The sequence below is a fragment of the Panulirus ornatus genome, chromosome 17, assembly GCF_036320965.1.
Source record: "Panulirus ornatus isolate Po-2019 chromosome 17, ASM3632096v1, whole genome shotgun sequence".
NCBI lineage: Eukaryota > Metazoa > Arthropoda > Malacostraca > Decapoda > Palinuridae > Panulirus > Panulirus ornatus.
In genome coordinates this window covers 2,921,266-2,948,293 of record NC_092240.1, presented here as the reverse complement: position 1 = coordinate 2,948,293, position 27,028 = coordinate 2,921,266, and the positions used below count along the sequence as shown (strand labels likewise).

Genomic DNA, 27,028 nt, shown 5'->3' with positions numbered 1-27,028 from the left:
AACTGACCTGTGGAATGATGAAATAAGCATTTACCATGTCTAATCAATTTCCATCAAAACTTAACTGAGCTAATGATTATCTAAAAACTGGGCATCAGGATGGCTGTATAAACACTGATAAATTCTGTTGCATCTGAAACTTGAGTTTCTGGTGATAAAATGAAAAGTTCCACCAAACCTAAGCAAAACCAGAAGATATAAAAAGCTAGTGATTAAGAACTAATTTTCAACCCAGAACCTGATATGAAACTTAATGAAATTCATACTGAAATCTAACTAAGGTGAATGTAAATCCAATCTAAAGCAAAACTAAAAGGCAAGGACATATGATTTGGCCAAAGTTTCCAAACAGAAACAGTATCAACAGAAAAGATATCATACCTAGTCAAACCAAAATTAAATGTCATTTATGAAAGTAAACAACTGAAAAATAGAATTCACATCATTCATTTATGTGAACTACAGGATCAGAATCTACATTCAAATATACTTATCTACTTCCTTCCCTAGGAGTCCTTTCTACCTTTATGAGGCTCCCACAGTACCCAGGAAATTGGCTGCATCCACTGGATGAGACCGAAGGTCGTGAAATGGAGTGATGTGCATGCATTAACATTTGGAGAGTGCAGGGCAATTAAATAATAAAAGCTCAGTGTCATCACTGTGTTTGTTGCATTGTGGGGATGAAGGGTTCTGGAATATGTTGAATCAGGTGTTTGTTGTAAAGTTGGGATGGGTGATGTTCAGTCCATGTGGAAAAGTGCTACTTGTGTCTATCTGGGGAGTGTGGTTTCAGATGGATATATTATATGGTGCGATGGTATTTAAGACTAAGTTGGAAAGGCTGTTAAGTGCTTATCAGGTCATTTAAGTGTATATGAGTTTTGACAGAGAGGGTGTTGTGATTTGATTGTGAGGTTGTCTGTATATGAGAGGACCTACACTTTGAAGTTTGCCTGAGGTAATGGGAGGTCATGTAGGAAGAGACTAAAGGGGATAGTAGATAGAACTGCCCCTTGGAGAACTCCATTGTGGAGTTCATATTTTAGAGATGAAACCACTGTGATTGATTGGCATGGCATATGGCTACTGTCAACCACCTTTAGTCAATGTTATGAAGGGTGGTGTCAAGTATCTTTTGTGTAAGGATGTGACAGGAGACTGTTGCTACTACTGTGAGGGACAGGGACTGTGGCTAGTTGGGGCCCTCTAAGATATCTTGTTGAGGGTCAGTGTGTAATGTGGTGGTGGAGTGTTTAGGTATGGGTTAAAGTGGGATGTTTTGTTTGATTCTGTTGTGGATCAGTTTTTTTTAGAGAATCTGGAAAAAGAGGATAGAGGTGAAACAGGGTAGTAGCAGGAGGAGGAGTTGGGTGGTTTGGGGGAATGGGTCTTGGGATTGGAACTATTAAGTCAAAATTTCAGATATCCAGGATTTTGTTGTGTTACCAATAGTGGTTGAAGATATCTGTAAGATCTTGGATTGCAAATGGGCAAAAGAGTTTTATGAAAAAGTCTGATATCTTGTCAGAGCCTGTATCAGAGTGAGTGAAGGGTGGGTGGGCAGTTGTTTCTGGATATTGTGTGGTTTTTCTTCATGACTTTCCTGTTTAAGTGTGAAGTTGGTTTGTGGCCGATTCTTGAAGAGTCTTATTACTCATGTTTGAGTACTGTTTGGGAGGAGAAGGAATTTTACTGGAATGAGTCAGGAGTGATTCATGAGGAGGGACTGGATTGGTGCAGCAAGTATGAATATTTTTTCACATGCACCATAGTTGACTGCTGTGAGTCTTGTGGTTTACAGTGTTGAGGAAGAAATATCAGTTTTCAGTACATCTTTCAGTGATCAGGTTAGTAGTAGCATTATTAGGGTATGGACTTGTTCTTTGACTTCTACCTATGGTGAATTGTGCTGTCTTAGCTGATTTCTTTGTTTTAAGGGGAATGTAACTTGCAGCAAGAAGTCTGGGTCATATTTCTATGTCCTTGTGGCATGTGGTTTCTGCTGATTTTGCTGGAGATGAAATTTGTGACACCATGATGTAAGGATGGGAAGTCATCTATTCTGAGGTTTTGGAGCCTTGTTTCCATGTACTGTGTCAAGGCTGGCCAGACTGCTTTCCTATAGTCTAAGTGTTTTTGTTAGTTGTATGGTTTGGGTGGGCCAGATGGAGGATTTTCAGGAGGGGCAGGCGGTCAGAGGACAGTTTGTCTAGCATGTTTGAGGTGGTGTGTGTGTGTGTGCGTGGAGAGAAAGAGAGGAAAGGCTAACAAAGAGGATATGTATATGTTAGAGGTGGAGGGAACAAAGAGAAGCAGAGACCAAATTGGAAGTGGAAGGATGGAATGAGAAGATATTGAGTGATCAGGGCATAAACATGCAGGAGGGTGAGAGGCATGCAAGGAATAAAGTGAATTGGAATGATGTGGTATACCTGTGTCTACATGAAACATTTAGGGTAAACCATGGAAAGGTCTGTGGGGCCTGGATGTGGATAGGGAGCTGTGGTTATGGTGCACTACACACTGACAGCTAGAGAATGAGTGTGAATGGATGTTGACTTTTTTGTCTTGTTATCCTGGTGCTACCTCCCTGATGCAAGGGGTGAGGATGCTGTTCTTTGTGGGGTGGGGCGCCAGGAATGGATGAAAGCAAGCAAGTATAAATATGTACATACATATATATGTATATGTCTGTGTATATGTAAGTATATGTGTACATGTTGATATGTATATGCATGTACATGTGTATATGTTGATATGTATATGTATGTTTTTGTCTGTGTAAGTGTGTTTACGTATATAAACGAAAGAAATGGCCCAACCCACCTCCATACACATGTATATACATACACGTCCACACACGCAAATATACATACCTATACATCTCAATGTACACATATATATATACACACAGACACATACATATATACCCATGCATACAATTCACACTGTTTGCCTTTATTCATTCCCATCGCCACCTCGCCACACATGGAACACCATTCCCCTCCCCCCTCATGTGTGCGAGGTAGTGCTAGGAAAAGACAACAAAGGCCCCATTCTTTCACATTCAGTCTCTAGCTGTCATGCAATAATGCCCGAAACCACAGCTCCCTTTCCACATCCAGACCCCACACAACTTTCCATGGTTTACCCCAGACGCTTCACATGCCCTGATTCAATCCATTGACAGCATGTCAACCCTGGTATACCACATCGATCCAATTCACTCTATTCCTTGCCCGCCTTTCACCCTCCTGCATGTTCATGCCCCGATCACTCAAAATCTTTTTCACTCCATCTTTCCACCTCCAATTTGGTCTCCCACTTCTCCTCATTCCCTCCACCTCTGACACATATATCCTCTTGGTCAATCTTTCCTCACTCATTCTCTCCATGTGCCCAAACCATTTCAAAACACCCTCTTCTGCTCTCTCAACCACGCTTTTTTTATTTCCACACATCTCTCTTACCCTTACATTACTTACTCGATCAAACCACCTCACACCACACATTGTCCTCAAACATCTCATTTCCAGCACATCCACCCTCCTGTGCACAACTCTATCCATAGCCCACGCCTCGCAACCATGCAACATTGTTGGAACCACTATTCCTTCAAACATACCCATTTTTGCTTTCCGAGATAATGTTCTCGACTTCCACACATTCTTCAAGGCTCCCAGGATTTTCGCCCCCTCCCCCACCCTATGATCCACTTCCACTTCCATGGTTCCATCCGCTGCCAGATCCACTCCCAGATATCTAAAACACTTTACTTCCTCCATTTTTCTCCATTCAAACTTACCTCCCAATTGACTTGACCCTCAACCCTACTGTACCTAATAACCTTGCTCTTATTCGCATTTACTCTTAACTTTCTTCTTTCACACACTTTACCAAACTCAGTCATCAGCTTCAGCAGTTTCTCTCCCTAATCAGCCACTGGCGCTGTATCATCAGCGAACAACAACTGACTCACTTCCCAAGTCCTCTCATCCACAACAGACTGCATACTTGCCCCTCTCTCCAAAACTCTTGTATTCACCTCCCTAACAACCCCATCCATAAACAAATTGAACAACCATGGAGACATCACGCATCCCTGCCGCAAACCAACATTCACCGAGTACCAATCACTTTCCTCTCTCACTACACGTACACATGCCTTACATCCTTGATAAAAACTTTTCAATGCTTCCAGCAACTTGCCTCCTATACCATATACTCACAATACCTTCCACAGAGCATCTCTGTCAACTGTATCATATGCCTTCTCCAGTTCCATAAATGCTACATACAAATCCATTTGTTTTTCTAAGTATTTCTCATACATTCTTCAAAGCAAACACCTGATCCACACATCCTCTACCACTTCTGAAACCACACTGCTCTTCCCCAATCTGATGTTCTGTACATGCCTTCACCCTCTCAATCAATACCCTCCCATATACTTTTCCCAGGAATACTCAACAAACTTATACCTCTGTAATTTGAACACTCACCTTTATCCCCTTTGCCTTTGTACAATGGCACTATGCAAGCATTCTGCCAATCCTCCGGCACTTCACCATGGGCCATACATACATACATACAGTCACCACTTTTTTTAATAAATTCCACTGCAATATCATTCAAACCTGCTGCCTTGCCGGCTTTCATCTTCCGCAAAGCTTTCACTACCTCTTCCCTGTTTACCAAATCATTCTCCCTGACCCTCTCACTTCGTACACCACCTCAACCAAAACACCCTATATCTGCCAATCTATCATCTAACATATTCAACAAACCTTCAAAATACTCACTCCATCTCCTTCTCACATCACCACTACTTGTTATTACCTCCCCATTAGTCCCCTTCACTAACGTTCCCATTTGCTCTCTTGTCTTACACACTTTATTTACCTCCTTCCAAAGCATCCTTTTATGCTCCCTAAAATTTAATGATACTCTCTCACCCCAACTCTCATTTGCCCTCTTTTTCACCTCTTGCACCTTTTTCTTGACCTCATGCCTCTTTCTTTTATACATCTCCAGTCATATGCACTATTTCCCTGCAAAAATCGTCTAAATGCCTCTCTCTTCTCTTTCACTAATAATCTTACTTCTTTATCCCACCACTCACTACCCCTTCTAATCTGCCCACCTCCCACGCTTCTCATGCTACAAGCATCTTTTGCGCAAGCCATCACTGCTTCCCAAATATATCCCATTCCTCCCCACTCTTCTTACGTCCTTTGTTCTCATCTTTTTCCATTCTGTACTCAGTCTCTCCTGGTACTTCCTCACACAAGTCTCCTTCCCAAGCTCAATTACTCTCACCACTCTCTTCACCCCAACATTCTCTTCTCTTTTCTGAAAACCCATACAAATCTTCACCTTCGCCTCCACAAGATAATGATCAGACATCGCTCCAGTTGCACCTCTCACCACATTAACATTCAAAAGTCTCTCATTCACGCACCTATCAATTAACACATAATCCAATAACGCTCTCTGGCCATCTTTTCTACTGACATACGTATACTTATGTATATCTCTCTTTTTAAACGAGGTATTCCCAATCAACAATCCTTTTTCAGCACACAAATCTACAAGCTCTTCACCATTTCCATTTACAACACTGAACAACCCACGTATAATAATCATTCCCTCAACTGCTACATTAATCACCTTTGCATTCAAATCACCCATCACTATAAGCGGGTCTCATGCATCAAAACTGCTAACACGCTCATTCAGCTGCTCCCAAAACACTTGCCTCTCATGATCTTTCTTCTCATGCCCAGGTGCATAGGCCCCAATAATAACCCATCTCTCTCCATCCACTTTCAGTTTTACTCATATCAATCTAGAGTTTACTTTCTTACACTCTATCACATACTCCCACAACTCCCGTTTCAGGAGTAGTGCTACTCCTTCCTTTGCTCTTGTCCTCTCACCAGCCCCTGACTTTACTCCCAAACCACTCTTCCCCTTTACCTTTGAGATTCGTTTCACTCAGAGCCAAAACATCCAGGTTCCTTTCCTCAAACATACTACCTATCTCTCCTTTTTTCTCATCTTGGTTACATCCACATATATTTAGACACCCCAATCTGAGCCTTCGAGGAGAATGAGCACTCCCCATGTGACTCCTTTTGTTTCCCCTTTTAGAAATTTAGAATAGAAGGAGGGGAGGGTTTCTAGCCCCCCCGCTTCCATCCCCTTTAGTTGCCTTCTACGACATGCGGGAAATGCATGGGAAGTATTCTTTCTCTCCTATCCCCAGGGATATATAATCACTCATTCATTTTATTTATATCTATCACACTTTGTCGGTGTCTCCTGCATTAGCAACGTAGCACGAGGAAATAGACGAATGGCCTAACCCACCCACATACACATGTATATACATAAACGCCCACACACACACATATACATACATTTCACCGTATACATACATATACATACACAGACATATACATATATACACATGCACATATTCATACATGCTGCCTTCATCCATTCCCGCCACTACCCCACCACACATGAAATGACACCCCCCCCTCCCCCTGCATGTGTGCGAGGTAGCACTAGGAAAGGACAACAAAGGCCACATTTGTCCACACTTAGACTCTAGCTGTCATGTGTAATGCACTGAAACCACAGCTCCCTTTCCACATCCAGGCCCAACAAAACTTTCCATGGTTTACTTCAGACGCTTCACAGGCCCTGGTTCAATCCACTGACAGCAAGTCGATACCTGTATACCACATCATTCCAATTCACTCTATTCCTTGCATGCCTTTCAGCCCCCTGTATGTTCAGGGCCCTAATCGCGCAAAATCTTTTTCACTCCATCCTTCCACCTCCAATTTGGTCTCCCACTTCTCCTCATTCCCTTAACCTCTGACACATATATCCTCTTTGTCAATCACTCCTCACTCCTTCCCTCCATGTGACCAAACCATTTCAATACACCCTCTTCTGCTCTCTCAACCACACTTTTTATTACCACACATCTCTTACCCTTTCATTACTTACTGGATCAAACCACATAATATGTCCTCAATGTGCATAGATGTATATATATGTGTATGTGAGTGGATGTGTTTTTTTTTGTCTGTTTCCTGGCTCAACCTCACTAATGAGGAAAATGACATTACTTTTGGGTAATTTCAATACACCCTCTTCTGCTCTCTCAACCACACTCTTTTTATCATCACACATCTCTTTTACCCTTTCATGACTTACTCAATCAAACCACATATTGTCCTCGAAGGGCATAGACGTATATATATGTGTATGCGAGTAGATGTGTCTTTCTTTGTCTGTTTCCTGGTACAACCTCACTGATGTGGGAAATGACATTACCTTTGGGTGCTGACGTACTGCATGGTTGGTGGGTATGTTACCACTGGAGTGCAAGGCAACAAAAGCTTCCTGTCTCATACCAACCAATGGTATGTGAGATCCCTGGTCACATCTCCAAAATCCTTGCATTTAGCTCCCTCACCTTCCAATCTATTATAAGATCAAACAGTGATGGTGACACTACACACTCTGCCATGTGTTATTTGGCATTATTGGACTCTGCTTGCTTGAGGTTACACCCCAAATGAAAAGTCAGCTTTGGCAAGGCTGTACAGTTAAGAGTTCAGTCTTATCAGAGAACCTCTTACTCTAGAGGAGTCTACATTGCCCTGTCACTGGAAGTAAGGAGCCTTGGGCTTAACAAACCTTCAAAAAGTTCCTATTCCTCGGTAACACCAGGACTATTACAAAATTTTGTCCTGAGGTAATTAGCAATGAGAAATACAGATATATATTCATACTTTACATTTCTGTCCCAAGATTCCTCTCTATGGGGCTCCTGCAGTATGTAGGAAGCTGGTCAGATCCATCAGGCAGGACAACAGGTCAAGAAATAATACTCAATGTATATCTGTGTGAGGTGAGTGTAGGACAATCAAAGAGTAAGTAATCAATATCTTCAGCATGGAACCTATATCTCAAGCATGAGTTATCTTGTGATTTGATGATTTGGTGTTTGTAATGTTAGAGAGACAGGTGATGTCCAGAGTGTAGACAAGAAAGTGTAACTCAACTATGCCTAGGAGTATAGTTTCAGATGGATGTATCTTCGTGGGCCTGATGGTCATGCTAGTCCACAGGTTTCAAGTATAAATGTGCTTTCCTGCGCTGAAACATTTCCCCTGCCATGTGACTCTGGCTCATTCCCTTCTCTAGAGGAACTCTGTGGGGCTTTGTTATCTACGACCTCCTTTGGTAGCTTGGTAGGTGCTCTATGTAACTATAACTCATTCTCTCTTCTGCAAGAGCTTTGCAGGATTTTGCTATCACCAGTATCTTGTAGCAGCTTAATGACAAAAATCTGGCAGTGCCATTTCTCTTGTGCAGCATAAAAAATCACCAACAGCAACTGCCCTCCTCTTGCAATGCAGTGTCCCTTCTGCTCAGTCAAAGGACCTTGGCAACACCTTCTCCCTTTTGCTGAACAATGTTAGGATCTCAGCAATAATTCTCCCATATGCAGTTCCACCATGAGATCAGGCAATGACTCATCCCTCCTACAAGACACTTGCCTCATCTCTCCAGCACCAGCACCATGAGATACCTGCCTCACAACACCTGCCCCTGCACCAGTGGCATGAGACCCTTGCCTCATTCTTGTACTAGTGCCACAGGACTTTTGCCTTACCTTTTAATCCCGCATCAGCACCTGCTTCAAATTCAGTTCTTATTCTTATCCTACACCAGCAGTATAAGTTGTAGTTTCTTGTATTTGTCAATAAAGCATTGGTGTATGGGGTAACCTGTGTTTCTATACCCCTCTCTTAAGTCCATTTCCATTACAAAAGAAGTTCAACTTAACCCTCATTAAATACAGATAAGTACAAATGTATGTAATTAAAATGAACAAAATATTTATTAAAATACCTGCCTCGTTCACCACACTTAAAATGGAATACCCTCAATAATGGGTATGCTTAAGTATAAAGGGAGTGATGTGCACTGTACATGAATTCATAACTTGTGTGATAAAAACGAAAATTTTGGAATGTGTATGATTAGATAACAAAAACAAACAATCTTTTTACAGTGTAGAATATTTGTTATTTCCTAACATGATGCAGGCTGGCTCTGCATTTTTTTTTAAATCCTTCCTCCATAACTTATCGTTAACTGTCATCAGTCTTAACCCAAACAAATTCTTATAGCCTTATTTCATTTAAAACAGGTTACACGTAAGTCAGCAATCAGATGTTTAGTACATTTCTAATATCATCTTATACAATCAATTCTTACTCAACTTGTCCATGTCACATTTCTAACCACTGAAATAAATGAAATGTGCTTTATCTTAACTGTCATTCTTATGATCATTCTTTTACATCTAAATGTGAAATTTGTATTGTTAGGTCCCAAGCTTAATTGTCATTCATAGCTCAATGGTACCTTAAATTTTACTACACAATTTCAAAGTCTTATAATCTTGTTACTTCTTAATGTAAATATAAGTCCAACTGCATCTGCTGATCTGTCATATACTGCAATATAATCAGCTTTAATAGACACAGGAGATGTAACACTACAACATTTGTAGCTACAGTGTAATTAATACTTCTGCCTAGAAACTCTATGTTTCATTTAGGCTGATTAACAATTAATTGTACTTCATATACTTATAATGAAGAAAAGTTTGAATGTTTAACCAGATCAAAGAGAAGATATATTAGTAAAATAAAGATAACAGAGGCCACTTACTGGCTTCCATGGTTTGATTCTCCAATAGTATCTTCTTTGGCAATGACCAAGGTTACACTTGCGGATATTACGTGGTCTCTTGGCTTCATCACAGCCTCGGGTCACAGGCTGAGGGTCAACCCAACCATGATGATTAACTGAATGGCAGGTAACTTCCCGTGTCTCTGCTCCTGGACCACACACCTCTGAACACTATTCCACCGATACCAGCCCAAATGTAGTTATGTGAAGCCAGTCCAGAGAATGACCAAGGGCATCAGTTTGAAGAAAGGTGAAGCAGCAGGATTGGTAATGCCATGCCAGATAGAGAAAAAAAGCATAAAATGATATTTCATGATACAAAAAATAATGTAACATTTTATAAATGGAACTTCTTCATTAAAAATGCTATACTATGTAGTTATGTTGACTGGATTATCATGAAGACTTTGAAATGGTTTAAACTTATCAAGAAATATTTACCAATGATTTTAAACATCTGTGATTAGCAAGAAATTTTCTTAAACCAATAAATATGTCAATTATCTTATCAAACATATCAACATGTAAATTCTTAAACTACTAATTTGGACATTGATGCAACATGCTGGTTGTTAAGAATGATGCAGGTTTAGCGACTAAAAAGCCATTACAAACTGCAAAGCTGTTGAGCGTGGTACTGATATAAGCACCAAGCCAAATCTGGGTACTAGATGAACTTACAGATGATGCTCAAGTCCAATTTAACAATCAAGTACTAGATGACACTGAAAAACCATATGAAATTCATATACCAGTTAACAATAGGGTAATGAATAACACATAGATACTCAGGTGTCAAATAACTTAGGTACCAAGTCATAACAAAATATCAGATGACACTTAAGCTTTATACAGTAGTCATTATCATCTAAAGATCCTATACAAGGTGTGGCTTCTATCACATGGTGATTTAATGTTTCCTGCCTCTATCTATATATCTAGCTGACTTATCATACCCTTAATAGCTTACAGAAGTATCGCCCACATCCAGGAAGGTGCTGGAAAAATTATATTCTCCTCAGTAACCCTACAACTGCCATCCTAAGTGAATAGCTGTTGATCAAAAGGTTTATGAAAACATGATGATCCCACAGAAAATATGCATACTGTTGGATGACCTACATGATAAGATGGAAGCTTACAAAAGTACAAACTAGTTAGGAAAGTAAAGAATATCATTAGATATGTGAAGACATAACTGACTTGGATGATCTTACTGGGGTTACGTAAAGAGGAGGGAAACCTGCATGGAAAGTCAGCAACTGCATTCTCACCACCCTCATGATTGGGGTCTATGTTCAAATGAAACATTATGCAACAACTGCATCTAATTTTCTCTTTAAATAATCATGGGTTGATGGATTTTGGCGACAGATGACAGTAAAGAACAAATACCTCCGATATCATCCCCACAAATGCCAGCCACTTTTCATTTTCATACTTAAGTTTAGTGTGAGCAGCATAACATTTCTGAATCTTTTCAACTACTTTTGCAATTATTCAGTGTTCCCCATAATAGTGAGGTAGCACCAGGAACAAATGAAGAAATGGCCTCAATAACTTGCAACTACTCTTTATGTGTTAAGTATGCATAATGCACAAAAGCCACAGCCCCCATCCACAATCAGGCCCCACAGACCTTTCTGTGGTTTTCCCTGACCATTTCACATGCCTTTGTTCTGCCCACTGACTGCAAATCATCCACTGTAGACAACATCACTCCAATTCTGTCTATCCCTTACATGCCTTGAACTTTCCTGCATATTCATGACTTGATCCTTCAAAGCATCTTTCACTCCATCCTTCCACCTCCTACTTGGTTTCCCCTTTTTCCTTGATAATTCCACACCTGACATGTATACCCTATTAGCCATCTTTTCCTCATTCATCCTCTCCATATGTCTAAACCATTTTAGCACACCCTCTTCAACTCTCTCATATATTCCCCTGTTACTAACACACCTCTCCCTTACCAAAGTATTGCTTATTCAATTAACCATCCTCACACCACATCTTGTCCTCAAACATTTCATTTCCAAAACATTCACCATGTTCTTTACACTTTTGTCTTAGGCCCACTTACACATCCATGGAGCACCAATGAGACTACAATACCATCAAAAACATCCACCTTTGCCCTTTAAGACAGTAATATCTCTTTCCTCACATTCCTAAATGTGCCCAATCCTTCATCCCCTCACCTATCCTATGGTTCACTTCAGCTCCCATGTTTTTGTTCACTGCCATATCAACTCCTGAGTATCTTAAACATTCCACCTAATAACCTTACTTTCATTCACACTTACTCTCAACTCTCTCCTTTTACACTATCTCTCAAACTCAGACACCAACTTCTGCAGTTTCTCACTCAAATCTGCCACCAGTGCCATATCATCAGCAAACAACTGACTCACCTACCAGGCCCTTGTCATCCCAACAGACTGCATACTTATTCCTCTCTCCAACATCTATGTATCAAAGTCACGGGGTTGGTGAGAGGAAAAGAGCTAAAGAGGGAGTAGCACTACTCCTGAAGCAAGAGTAAGTGTGAATGAAAGTAAGGTTATTAGGTGGAATGTTTAAGATACTCAGGAGTTGATATGGCAGTGTGTGATAGAGTGTAAGAAAGTAAATTTTAGACTGATGTGGGTAAAACCGAAAGTGGATGGTGAGGGATGGGTGATTTTTGGTACTTGTGCACTTGGCCATGAGGAGAAAGATCACGAGAGGAAAGTGTTTTGGGAACTAAGTGAATGTATCAGCAGTTTTGGTACATGAGATTGGATATAAGTGATGGGTTATTTAAATGCAAAGGTAAGTAATGTGGCAGATTAGGGTATAATTGGGGCTAATGGGGTATTCCGAGTTATGAATGGAAATGGTGAAGAGCTTGTGGAGTTGTGTGCTAAAAAAAGATTGGTGACTGGGAATACCTGGTTTAAAAAGAGAGATATACAAGTATACATATGTGAGTAGAGGAAATGATCAATGGGCATTATAAATTTACATATTAACTGACATACGTAAAAGACAGACTTACGGATGTAAATGTGCTGAGGGGGGTAGCTGGTGGGAGGTCTGATCATTATCTTGTGGAAGCAAGGGTGAAGATTTGTAGAGGTTGTTGAAAAAGAGGAAACAATGTCTGGGAGAATAGAGTGGTGAGAGTTAATGAACTCTGAAAGGAGACTTGTGTGAAAATCAACCAGTAGAGATTGAGTGTAGAATGGCAAAAGGTGAGAGCAAATGAAGTGAGAGGAGTGGATAAGGAATGGGAAGTATTTAGGGAAGCAGTGATGGCACATGCAAGAGATGCATGTGGCATGCAAATGGTGGGAGGTGGGCAAACTAGATATGGTTATGAATGATTGTATGAAAAAGTAAAGTTGCTAGAGAAAGAGAAAAGAGAGGCACTTGGGTGGCTCTTACTAGGAAGGAGTGTAAGTTATTGGGAGCAGTATAAGAGAAAGCTGCAAAAGGTCACGAGGAAGGTGCAGAGGTTGGAAAAAAAGGCAAATGAGAGTCAGGGTGAGAGTATCATTAAAATTTCGGGAAAATAAAAAGATATTTTAGAAGGAGGTAAATAATGAGGGAAAACAAGAGATCAAATGGGAACATTGGTGGAAAGGGAAAAAGGGGAAGGGATAACTGGCAGTAATGAAGTGAGGAGGAGATGGAGCGAGTCTTTTGAAGGATTGTTAAATGTGTTCGATGAAAGAGTGGCAGATGTAGGGCATTTTGGTGAGTGGTATGTGAAGTGAGAGTCATGGAGAGTGGATTGGTAGAGAGGGAAGAGGTGGTGAAAGCTTTGCAGAAGATGAAATCAAACAAAGCAGCTGGAGTGGATGGTGTTGCTGCTGAATCTATTAGGAAAGGAGGTGACTGGAGGTGACTGTGTTACTGACTGGTTGGGAAGGATATTCAGTGTATGTATGGATCATGGTGAAGTGCCAGAGGATTGGTGGAATGAGTGTATAATGCCATTTTATAAAGGGAAAAGGGATAAAGGTGAATGTTCAGACTACAGAGGTACAAGTCTTGTAAGTTGTATGGGAGGGTATTGATTGAGAGTGAAGGCATGTACAAAGCATCAGATTAGGGAGGAACAGCATGGTTTCAGAAGGGGTAGAGGATGTGTGGATCAGGTGTTTGCTTTGAAGAATGTGTGTGAGAAATACTTCGAAAAACACAGGGATTTGTATGTAACATTTATAGCATTTTTGGATCTGGAGAAGGCATATGATAGGATTGATAGAGATACCTTCTGGAAGGTATTTAGACAATATTGTGTGGGAGGTACTTTGTTAGTAGCAGTGAGATTTTATCAAGGGTGCAAGGTGAGTGCACGAGGTGGAAAGAGAGGACAGTAAACGGTTTCCAAAGTTGTTTAATTTGTTTATGGAATAAATGGTGAGGGAGGTAGATGCAATATGGAATAAGTGGTGAGGGAGGTAGATGCAAGAGTCTTGGAGAGAGGGATGAGTATGCAGTCTTTTGGGGATGAGAGGGCCTGGGAAGTGAGTCAATTGTTGTCTGCTGATGACACAGCATTGGTGGCAGATTCGAGTGAAAACTGCAGAAGTTGGTGATGGAGTTTGGAAGAGTGTTAAAGGAGAAAGTTGAGAGTAAATATGAATAAAAACAAGGTTCAGCAGGGTTGAGGGACAAATTATTTGGGATATATGTTTAAATGAAGAAAATTTGGAGGAACTGAAGTGTTTTATATATCTGGAAGTGGACTTGACAGCGAAAGAAAATATAAAAGTGGAAGAGAGTCATGTGGTGGGGGAAGGGGCAAAGGTCCTGGGAGTAATGAAGAATGTGTGGAAAGAGAGAATGTTATCTTGGAGGGCAAAAATGTGTATGTTTGAATAAATAGTAGATCCAAGAAAATTATATGGTTGTGAGGCATGAGATAAAGATGTTCAGAGGAGAGTGGATGTGTTGGAAATAAAGTGTCTGAAGACAATATGTACAGTGTGAGGTGTTTCGATCGAGTAAGTAATTAAAGGGTAAGACAGGTGTGTGGAAATAAAAAGAGCATGGTTGAGAGAGCAGAAGGGGGGTGGTGTTGAAATGGTTTGAACATATGGAGAGAATGAGAGAGGAATTGTTGACAAAGGAGATATATGTGTCAGAAGTGGAGGGAACAAGGACAACTGGGGGACCAAGTTGGAGATGGAGGGATGGAGTAGAAAAGATTTTGAGCAATCGGGGCCTGAACATGCTGGAGGGTGAAAGATGTGCATGGAATAGAGTGAAGTGGAACACTGTGGTATACTGGGGTCGTTATAATGTCAATGGACTGAACCAGGACATGTGAAGCTTCTGGGGTAAACCATGGAAAGGTCTGTGGGCCCTGGATGTGGCCAGGGAGCTGTGGTTTCGGTGCATTACACATGACAGCTAGAGACTGAGTGTGAACAAATGTGGCCTTTTCTGTCTGCTTTCCTGGCACTACCTCACTGAAGCAGGAGGTAGCGATGCTGTTTCTCGTGGGGCGGGGTGGCACTTGGAATGAATGAGGGCACACGTCCACACACGCAAATATACATACCTACACATCTCAATGTACACATATATATACACACACAGACATATACATATATACCCATGCACACAATTCATACTGTCTGCCTTTATTTATTTCCATTGCAACCTCACCACACATGGAATAACATCCCCCTCCCCCCTCATGTGTGCGAGGTAGCGTTAGGAAAAGACAACAAAGGCCCCATTCGTTCACACTCAGTCTCTAGCTGTCATGTAATAATGCCCGAAACCACAGCTCCCTTTCCACATCCAGGCCCCACACAACTTTCCATGGTTTACCACAGACGCTTCACATGCCCTGATTCAATCCATTGACAGCACGTCGACCCCGGTATACCACATCGATACAATTCACTCTAATCCTTGCCCGCCTTTCACCCTCCTGCATGTTCAGGCCCCGATCACTCAAAATCTTTTTCACTCCATCTTTCCACCTCCAATTTGGTCTCCCACTTCTCCTCGTTCCCTCCACCTCCAACACATATATCCTCTTGGTCAATCTTTCCTCACTCACTCTCCATGTGCCCAAACCATTTCAAAACGCCCTCTTCTGCTCTCTCAACCACGCTCTTTTTATTTCCACACATCTCTCTTACCCTTACATTACTTACTTGATCAAAATACCTCACACCACATATTGTCCTCAAACATTTCATTTCCAGCACATCCACCCTCCTGCGCACAACTCTATCCATAGCCCATGCCTCGCAACCATACAACATTGTTGGAACCACTATTCCTTCAAACATACCCATTTTGCTTTCCGAGATAATGTTCTCGACTTCCAAACATTCTTTAAGGCTCCCAGGATTTTCGCCCCCTCCGCCACCCTATGATTCACTTCCGTTTCCATGGTTCCATCCGCTGCCAGATCCACTCCCAGATATCTAAAACACTTCACTTCCTCCAGTTTTTCTCCATTCAAACTTACCTCCCAACTGACTTGACCCTCAACCCTACTGTACCTAATAACCTTGCTCTTATTCACATTTACTCTTAACTTTCTTCTTTCACACACTTTACCAAACTCAGTCACCAGCTTCTGCAGTTTCTCACATGAATCAGCCACCAGCGCTGTATCATCAGCGAACAACAACTGACTCACTTCCCAAGCTCTCTCATCCACAACAGACTTCATACTTGCCCCTCTTTCCAAAACTCTTGCATTCACCTCCCTAACAACCCCATCCATAAACAAGTTAAACAACCATGGAGACATCACACACCCCTGCCGCAAACCTACATTCACTGAGGACCAATCACTTTCCTCTCTTCCTACACGTACACATGCCTTACATCCTTGATAAAAACTTTTCACTGCTTCTAACAACTTGCCTCTCACACCATATATTTAGTACCTTCCACAGAGCATCTCTATCAACTCTATCATATGCCTTCTCCAGATCCATTAATGCTACATACAAATCCATTTGCTTTTCTAAGTATTTCTCACATACATTCTTCAAAGCAAACACTTGATCCACACATCCTCTACCACTTCTGAAACCACACTGCTCTTCCCCAATCTGATGCTCTGTACATGCCTTCACCCTCTCAATCAATACCCTCCCATATAATTTCCCAGGAATACTCAACAAACTTATACCTCTGTAATTTGAGCACTCACTCTTATCCCCTTTGCCTTTGTACAATGGCACTATGCACGCATTCCGCCAATCCTCAGGCACCTCACCATGAGTCATACATACATTAAATAACCTTACCAACCAGTCAACAATACAGTCACCCCTTTTTTAATAAATTCCACTACAATACCATCCAAACCTGCTGCCTTGCTGGCTTTCATCTTCCGCAAAGCTTTTACTACCTCTTCTCTGTTTCCCAAATCATTTTCCCTAACTCTCTCACTTTGCACACCACCTCGACCAAAGCACCCTATATCTGCCACTCTATCATATTCCAAAAAAGGCCCAGTCCTCTGTTCTTAACGCTACCTCGCTAACGCAGGAAATGGCGAATAGTTTAAAAGAAAGAAAAAGAAATAAAATATATATATATATATATATATATATATATATATATATTTTTTTTTTTTTTTTTTTTTTTTTATACTTTGTCGCTGTCTCCCGCATTTGCGAGGTAGCGCAAGGAAACAGACGAAAGAAATGGCCCAACCCCCATACACACGTACATACACACGTCCACACACGCAAATATACATACCTACACAGCTTTCCATGGTTTACCCCAGACGCTTCACATGCCTTGATTCAATCCACTGACAGCACGTCAACCCCTGTATACCACATCGCTCCAATTCACTCTATTTCTTGCCCTCCTTTCACCCTCCTGCATGTTCAGGCCCCGATCACACAAAATCTTTTTCACTCCATCTTTCCACCTCCAATTTGGTCTCCCTCTTCTCCTTGCTCCCTCCACCTCCGACACATATATCCTCTTGGTCAATCTTTCCTCACTCATCCTCTCCATTTGCCCAAACCACTTCAAAACACCCTCTTCTGCTCTCTCAACCACGCTCTTTTTATTTCCACACATCTCTCTTACCCTTACGTTACTCACTCGATCAAACCACCTCACACCACACATTGCCCTCAAACATCTCATTTCCAGCACATCCATCCTCCTGCGCACAACTCTATCCATAGCCCACGCCTCGCAACCATACAACATTGTTGGAATCAGAACCAGAGTATAAAAAAAAAAAATATATATATATATATATTTGTTGAGTATTCCTGGTAAATTGTATGGGAGGGTATTGATTGAGAGGGTGAAGGCATGTACAGAGCATCAGATTGGGGAAGAGCAGTGTGGTTTCAGAAGTGGTAGAGGATGTGTGGATCAGGTGTTTGCTTTGAAGAATGTATGTGAGAAATACTTAGAAAAGCAAATGGATTTGTATGTAGCATTTATGGATCTGGAGAAGGCATACGATAGAGTTGATAGAGATGCTCTGTGGAAGGTATTAAGAATATATGGTGTGGGAGGAAAGTTGTTAGAAGCAGTGAAAAGTTTTTATCGAGGATGTAAGGCATGTGTACGTGTAGGAAGAGAGGAAAGTGATTGGTTCTCAGTGAATGTAGGTTTGCGGCAGGGGTGTGTGATGTCTCCATGGTTGTTTAATTTGTTTATGGATGGGGTTGTTAGGGAGGTAAATGCAAGAGTTTTGGAAAGAGGGGCAAGTATGAAGTCTGTTGGGGATGAGAGAGCTTGAGAAGTGAGTCAGTTGTTCTTCGCTGATGATACAGCGCTGGTGGCTGATTCATGTGAGAAACTGCAGAAGCTGGTGACTGAGTTTGGTAAAGTGTGTGGAAGAAGAAAGTTAAGAGTAAATGTGAATAAGAGCAAGGTTATTAGGTACAGTAGGGTTGAGGGTCAAGTCAACTGGGAGGTGAGTTTGAATGGAGAAAAACTGGAGGAAGTGAAGTGTTTTAGATATCTGGGAGTGGATCTGGCAGCGGATGGAACCATGGAAGCGGAAGTGGATCATAGGGTGGGGGAGGGGGCGAAAATTCTGGGGCCCTTGAAGAATGTGTGGAAGTCGAGAACATTATCTCGGAAAGCAAAAATGGGTATCTTTGAAGGAATACATATATATATATATATATATATATACATATATATATATATATATATATATATATATATATATATATATATATATATATATTTCTTTCTTTCAAACTATTCGCCATTTCCCGCATTAGCGAGGTAACGTTAAGAACAGATGACTGGGCCTTTGAGGGACTACCCTCACCTGGCCCAATTCTCTGTATATATATATATATATATATATATCTATTTATTCATTCTTAGTTGCTGTCTCCTGCATTAGCAAGGTAGAGCAAGGGAACAGAAGAAAGAAAGGCCCAACCCACCTACATACTCATGTATATATATAAATGCCCACACATGCACATATACATAAGTATACATTTGAACATATACATATATTCACATGTACATATCCATACTTGCTGCCTTTATCCATTCCCATTGCCACCCCGCCGTACATGAAAATGGCACCCCCCCTCCCCCCGAGTGCATGCAAGGTAGAGCTTGGCAAAGATAACAATGGCCACATTCATTCACACTCACTCTCTAGCTGCCATGTTTAATGCACCGAAACCACAGCTCCTTTCCACATCACGCCCCACAGACCTTTTCATGGTTTACTCCAGACACATTACATGCCCTGGTTCAATCCATTCACAGCACGTCCACCCTAGTATACCACATCGTTCCAATTCACTCTACTCCTTGTATGCCTTTCGCCCTCCTGTATGTTCAGGCCATGATCGCTCAAAATCTTCACTCCATCCTTCCACCTCCAATTTGGCCTCTCACTTCTCCTTCCCTCCACCTAAGACACATATATCCTCTTTGTCAATCTTTCTTCACTCATTCTCTTCATGTATCCAAACCATTTCAACACATGCTCTTCTGCTCTCTCAACCACACTCTTTTTATTACCACACATCTCTCCTACCCTTTCATTACTTACTTTATCAAACCACCTCACACCATACATTGTCCTCAAACATTTCATTTCCAATACATCTACCCTCCTCTGCACAACTCTATCTATAGCCCATGCCTCGCAACCATATAACATTGCTGGAACCACTATTCCTTCAAACACACCCATTTTTGCTCTTCGATATAAAATCTCACCTTCCACACATTCTTCAATGCTCCCAGAACCTTCGCCCCCTCCCCCACCCTGTGACTCACTTCCACTTCCATGGTTCCTTCCGCTGCTGAAACCACTCCCAGATATCTAAAACTCTTCACTTCCTCCAGTTTTTCTCCATTCAAACTTACCTCCCAATTAACTAGACCCTCAACCCTAATGAACCTAATAACCTTGCTCTTATTCACATTTACTTTCAGCTTTCTTCTTTCACACACTTTACCAAACTCAGTCACCAACTTCTGCAGTTTCTCACCTAAATCAGCCACCAGCGCTGTATCATCAGAGAACAACAACTGACTCACTTCCCAAGCCCTCTCATCCACAACAGACTGCATACTTGCCCCTCTCTCCAAAACTCTTGCATTCACCTCCCTAACAACCCCATCCATAAACAAATTAAACAACCACGGAGACATCACACACCCCTGCTGCAAACTGACATTCACCGGGAACCAATCACTTTCCTCTCTTCCGACTCTGTACACATGCCTTACATCCTTAGTAAAAACTTTTCACCACTTCTAGCAACTTACCTGCCACACCATATACTCTTAATACCTTCCACAAAGCATCTCTATTAACTCTATCATATGCCTTCTCCAGATCCATAAATGCTTCATAAAAATCCATCTGTTTTTCTAAGTATTTTTCACATACATTCTTCAAAGCAAACACCTGATCCACACATCTATTCTGTAGGTAATATACTGACTATTGTACTTGTGAACTGTCTACCTGTGTCCCCACCCCTAAGTACAGTGTAAGAGGGGTTTGTGGATGTACGAAGTCATCCAGGGTGTGTAGTGTTAGATCTGTATGCAATGTAAGGTTCATGTTCAATGTAACTGGAGTAATTGAGTTTCAAGCCATGCTGTATGGGTGAAAGAGGGACAACCTGTTTACTGTTAGGGATCAGTTTTTTTGGGAGTTTGGATATTGATGTCAAAAGTGATATGGAGTGCTAGCAGGAGGGGAGTTCATATAAGGCTTGGGGTTTCTGTGCTTGGGATTTTGTTGTGCAGCCAGATATTTGGCTTTTGGGCTGAAGTTTTTATGTGGAAGTCTGATATATCATCAAGGCCAGCTGCAGGGGAGTTCTTTAAGGTCTTAATCACACTGTGTCAGTGGGTGTGAAGGGTGGGTTAGCAGTTGCTTTGGGGCGAAGTATGAATAGTTTTTCATGGCTGTTCAGTTTAAAGGTGTGGTTGATTTGCAGCTCATTGTTTAGTAGTTTTTCATAAATATGTTTGTGCTCTTTGGGAGATAGGGTGTTGTTTTGGGTTAAAAGTGATCCATGTGTAGGGGAAGGAGTGATAGAGGAAGTATTAATCTTTCTGTGCTTTTCCAAAATTGGTTGCTGCTGGTTTATGTTCCATTCTGTTAAGAAAGGTGTGCTAGCTTGCCATTTGTTTTCCAGAGATCTGTTAAGGAAGGTGTGCCAGTTTGCCATTTGTAATCCAGTGATTAAGTTAGTGATGGTGTTTTGAGTTTGAATCTCTGTTATGGTCTCTGCTGATGGCAGATTTTTACAAATTCGCTTTAGAAATTGCATGAGAGAAATATACTAACAGGTAATCACAAATATAAATGGAATGAAATAATAAAGGGCATCTGCAATGCAAAACAAAATTAAAGCTAGAGAAGGAAGTAACTTACGGAAGGTTGGGATAAGATGGAGGTGATTGAGGAGATATAATACATGAAGAAAGTATATCAGCTATTTCTAAAAGATCCTAAATGAATATGGTGCCATAGTTTTACTTTGATTAATACTGCAATACTGACTTCACTACTGTAAGGAGTCGTTTCTAACTGCCACTGTTCTCCTTGAAATCACCAAACAAAATAGGTGCATATTTAAAGTGGGTATATCTGAACCAAATGAAAAGAAGTTAATGATGTCAACAAGTGCATATTCAGTTTTGGTGATCTAAAGTTAGGCTGATAAATACAACTCTATAGCTCAGTATGATGTGTGTACCTCAGACCATGGGGAGGCAACCCAGCGGAATGGGCAAGGGTGCTTATTACAGCCGCGACTTGCTTTGCGTCTATGCAGCCCTTCCCGAAGACAATACTCGTTATGTACATCCATTCCATTCATCCGAGTGTCAATACAGGTCACATTACGGTACATGACCCCACGATCACACTCCTTCGAGCACTGCAAGGGATACATTCAAACACATTATGAGATGAAATGATGTTATCAACAATTATACTCATCATTTAGTTAGTTTATTTTCATTTATAGTCTAGTTAAATTTAAGATAAGCTTTAAAATGATTTAGGAAGTTCAGACAAGAAGGAATGGTATGCTATTATGTATAGGGATAACCAAAGATGCAATGTGTTTCTGTGTCTACACCTACATTGTAACAAAAGGATATTCAAATAAAAGTTACATAAGCTGACATTGCAAAGTTGGTCAAAATATTATTCTAATCTAAAATTTAAGACTTTTTTGTAATTCTGGTTAGTTTTGAAGCTTTTAACACCATTTTTAGGTAGCATTTAGCTTGGGTCTTAAATTGGAGAATTCATTTGTGACAAGATCAAAGATTATAAGTGACAAGAAATCTTATAATTTTGTTCAAAAAAGGTGAATGAGTCTTTACATAACAAAACTCCATCATAATAAAAACCAACCATAAGTGGGCAACAGATCAATTTTGATGAATCACAAAAGCAAGGAAACTGAAAAATTAAGCACTCATATTAGTGTGGAAGCCTATGCTAACTTTACCATTCTAGTTATAGGAAGAGAATTTGTGAATAAGGTAATAAGATGTAAACACTTGGATCATCTATGTACTTGGGAATGGGGTTGAAGATATTACATATAGTTTTTTCCATACATATTCGCTATTCCCCGAGACAGCAAGGTAGTGTTAAGAACAGAGGACTGAGCTTAAGAGGGAAAATCCTCACTTGGCCCCTTCTCTATTCCTTCTTTTGGAGAAGCCAAAGCTGGAGGAGAGAGAGAGAGAGAGAGAGAGAGAGAGAGAGAGAGAGAGAGAGAGAGAGAGAGAGACTTCCAGCCCCTCACTTCTAGCGCCCTCGACTCCGACCCTTTAGAGAGAGAGAGAGAGAGAGAGAGAGAGAGAGAGAGAGAGAGAGAGAGAGAGAGAGAGAGAGAGAGAGAGAGAGAGAGAGAGAGAGAGAGACTTCCAGCCCCTCACTTCCTACCCTTTTAATTGCCTTTTATGACACACAAGGAATACATGGGAAGTATTCTTTCTTCCCCTAGCTTTATAGAAATATATCAATATACAGACATTACATCTCAATCAAGTTGTCAACCATCAGGTATTCAGGTACTGAGGAGTGTTGATAGGGGTCCCACACAAGCTATGATACTATCATGTGGTGCAGAGTGCATGTATGTAATCTATGACAACACTGATATGTCAAAAATCAATCAAATGATTACAGTTCAAGATTCCAAAAATTATCAGAAGTACTTCATATGAATGCTACATATAAGTAATAAGTTCATGTTCTTGAACTCAGTCATCTACCACAAGGTATAAAATACTCATTGATCATGTCACAAATGTAAACTGAGGGGTACTTCACCCCTTTTTGTGAAGCAACAGTAAAGGGTTTCAAACCCAGCAAGTTTCTGCTGGGTATGCTAATGCACGACAGCCAAAAACTTCAATAACTTACCAAAAAGGCCATATATGGTGCTTTATGAGGGGACTGAGGCACGTAGGGAACGTGGGGATCAGCACATGCTTTACAGGATCATCTTTGTTGAGGTGATAGTTAATACACTAGATGCTAGCTGCTTCTTGTGTGAAGGCTGTTACTTATGAAATAAATTCTTCATAACTATGTTCAAAGCAATGTGTGTGACTTAAAGTTACTGTGCTTCAAACTATATCCAGAGATGTAACAAAACCAATGGGATCAAGTTGAGAATCTAGTGTACTCATGCTATCAATGAATCCTGAGTCTCTCACTTTGAACATTGGGGTTGATGAGGCAGTGATAAACTTTTCCTTAAAACATTTATTTCCATTACAAAAGATCACACACACACACATCATACATGGAAGTATCACATGAATTCATCACAGAGAATGGGAGGATATTTACATGTCACAATGGGGCAAAAAAAATATCTGAGAATGCCTACATTCCTCTATGATCGAATGTTAATCCCAGATATGACCTCTGGGAGACAGCAGATGAAGTGGCTTGTGAGACTCTAGAGATGGTTGGGAGTGATGGTGAAAGTGATGTAGCAGTATGACTAGAGGGTGAGCAATGCCTGACAGATGTTTCACAAAGATTACTGGGATTAATTATGATATTGTTTTCATTGCTTATATTAAAATTCCTTTTGGTCTGACTGTCATGATTTGGAGAGGATGGATGTCTGCGATACTTTACCGGCGACCAATCTCCAGCTTTCCACTTGTAACGCTGCCGTTGCCGGCCCCGTCTGCAGGGAATCTTACAGACACGGGTGTGAGTGGGTTTGTCATCAGCATGGCATTGCTGTTCATCCAGTTTAAGACCACTAGGTTCTCGACAAACTACTAAGCGTTCCTGGTGACCACGCCCACATCGACGATGACGTCCACGTCGAAGGCGGCACTGTCAGTGGATAAAACACTGGAAGTTGCATTTTCTTTTTCAGTATCATTTTGTGTATACCTTCATATTAAGCAAGAATTTCACTTTGCAAGTTAGTCCTGAGGCTGCAGAATATATGTCTTGCTAAATTCCCAAGAAATGTGAATTGTCCAGTAAAATATGAAAACAGCAATTAGACCTTCTTTACCAGATCTTTTTATAAAGGTAAAACTATAAAGTTACTACATCTGGCAAAGCATTTCTAAAAAAAAAAGCACTGACAGAACGGGAAAAAAGAAAAGAAGTACTTATGGATGATGATCAAAGGATACCACCAACTTCCTTTAGTGTAATAGGTTCCTGCTCCTTACACTCATATTGATGAAAGAATTGTAAAAATCACGGGAAAAATGAACATCCCAGTATAAAGGGACGCTAGGCAGAATGACAACTGCCAACTTATGGATATTTAAAAACATCAATCAGAAAAAAATACACAAATAACAGCAAGGATTTCGAATGCTTACTTAAACACTTTATGCATCTAGGTGATCAAAAGAAACAGTTATTCAAGAAATAAGGTAAATGATGAGTGCCATGTGCAAGCCTTGCCATTATGGAAAAATCTTGTCAACAGTATTCCGAGGAAAGTACTCTGTGCTGCACATAATCACAGAAGACATTATATCATATCAACACCTACACAAATTGGTAACATGTGATATCTGTATAATCCTTAGATATCCCCCATAAAGGCAGAGGTATTTGTTAAACTTTTACAAATTCTGTTATAAAAGTCTGAAATATATTGATATGAAAATAAAGGCATGTAAGACTACTCTGCTGGCCCCGTTATTAGGTTATTAGGTTCAGTAGGGTTGAAGGACAAGTAAACTGGGAGGTAAGTTTTAAATGGAGAAAAAATGGAGGAGGTGAAGTGTCTTAGATATCTGGGAGTGGCTTTGGCAGCAGATGGAACCATGGAAGCGGAAGTGAGCCACAGGGTGGAGGAGGGAGCAAAGGTTCTGGGAGCATTGAAGAATGTGTGGAAGGCGAGAATGTTATCATGGAGAGCAAAAATGGGTACGTTTGAAGGAATAGTGGTTCCAACAATGTCTTATGGTTGTGAGGCATGAGCAACAGATAGGGTTGTGTGGAAGAGGGTGGATGTGTTGGAAATGAGATGTTTGAGGACAATATGTGGTGTGAGGTGGTTCGATCGAGTAAGTAATGAAAGGGTAAGAGTAATAAAAAGTGTGTGTTTGAGAGAGCAGAAGAGGGTGTATTGAAATGGTTAGGTCACATGGAGAGAATGAGTGAGGAAAGATTGACCAAGAGGATATATGTGTCAGTGGTGGAAGGAACAAGAAGTGGGAGACCAAATTGGAGGTGGAAGGATGGAGTGAAGATTTTGAGTGATTGGGGACTGTACATACAGGAGGGTGAAAGGGATGCAAGGAATAGAGTGAATTGGAATGCTGAGGTATACTGGGGTCGACGTGCTGTCAATGGATTGAACCAGGGCATGTGAAGCGACTGGGGTAAACCATGGAAAGTTTTGTGGGGCTTGGATGTGGAAAGGGATCTATGGTTTCGGTGCATTACACATGACAGCTAGAGACTGAGTGTGAGTGAATGAGGCCTTGTTGTCTTTTCCTAGCACTACCTCACATGCATGTGGGTGGAGGGAGGTGCTATTTCATGTGTGGCGGGGTGGCGGCGGGAATGGATGAAGGCAGCATATATGAATATGTACATTTGTATATACGTATATGTCTGTGTATGTATAGGTACATATGTGTGCGTGTGTGGGCGTTTATGTACATACATGTATATATGGGTGGGTTGGGTCATTCTTTCATCTGTTACCTTGCACTACCTCGCTAATGCAGGAGACAGCAACAAAGTATAATAAATAAAAAAAAATAAGACTACTCTGCATTTCAAGATTTTGAGTAATTATTGAATGAAATGGGAAAAATATTGCTTGAGAAGGGAATTTCTCTGCTATCAGCAATATCTTACTGTCCTCCAAAGATATGGTCCAAACACTTATAGAAAATCATGAGTCTAGTGTTCAATAAATCTAACTTAGAGACTTAGAGAAGTGCATATGCAGAGTTTTCCAGATTGTAGAAAATGGCTGAGAATCAGATTATTACTCACATGCCCCCAGTCTCCCGTGGACCATTCAGGGCAGACATGGGTGTTGCATGGGGCAGTATCTGGTGGCCGCTGCTCTGGTGGACATGGAGCTTCTGGTGTGATACACACCACCTGTCGGCGCTTCTCTCCACCACCACAATCTTGGGAACACTGACAAATAATAATCTAAGCATTATTACATGAAATCAATATACTAATGAATTTAGAACAGGAACACTCAACTTATGATGATGGGCAATATATCATGTTATT

General features: G+C 40.9%; 1 protein-coding gene across 1 annotated transcript in view; it reads right to left on the bottom strand.

The window, feature by feature from the left end:
- AdamTS-A (ADAM metallopeptidase with thrombospondin type 1 motif A) overlaps positions 1-27,028 on the bottom strand; it is a 733,635-nt gene that overhangs the window by 26,295 nt on the left and 680,312 nt on the right. Inside the window, exons 21-24 of the mRNA XM_071671786.1 lie at positions 26,777-26,926; positions 24,425-24,631; positions 22,005-22,187; positions 9,772-9,963 (exon numbers count right to left, since the gene is read on the bottom strand). Of these exons, the coding sequence (XP_071527887.1) occupies positions 9,772-9,963; positions 22,005-22,187; positions 24,425-24,631; positions 26,777-26,926 (732 nt within the window). The remainder of the gene's footprint in view (positions 1-9,771; positions 9,964-22,004; positions 22,188-24,424; positions 24,632-26,776; positions 26,927-27,028) is intronic.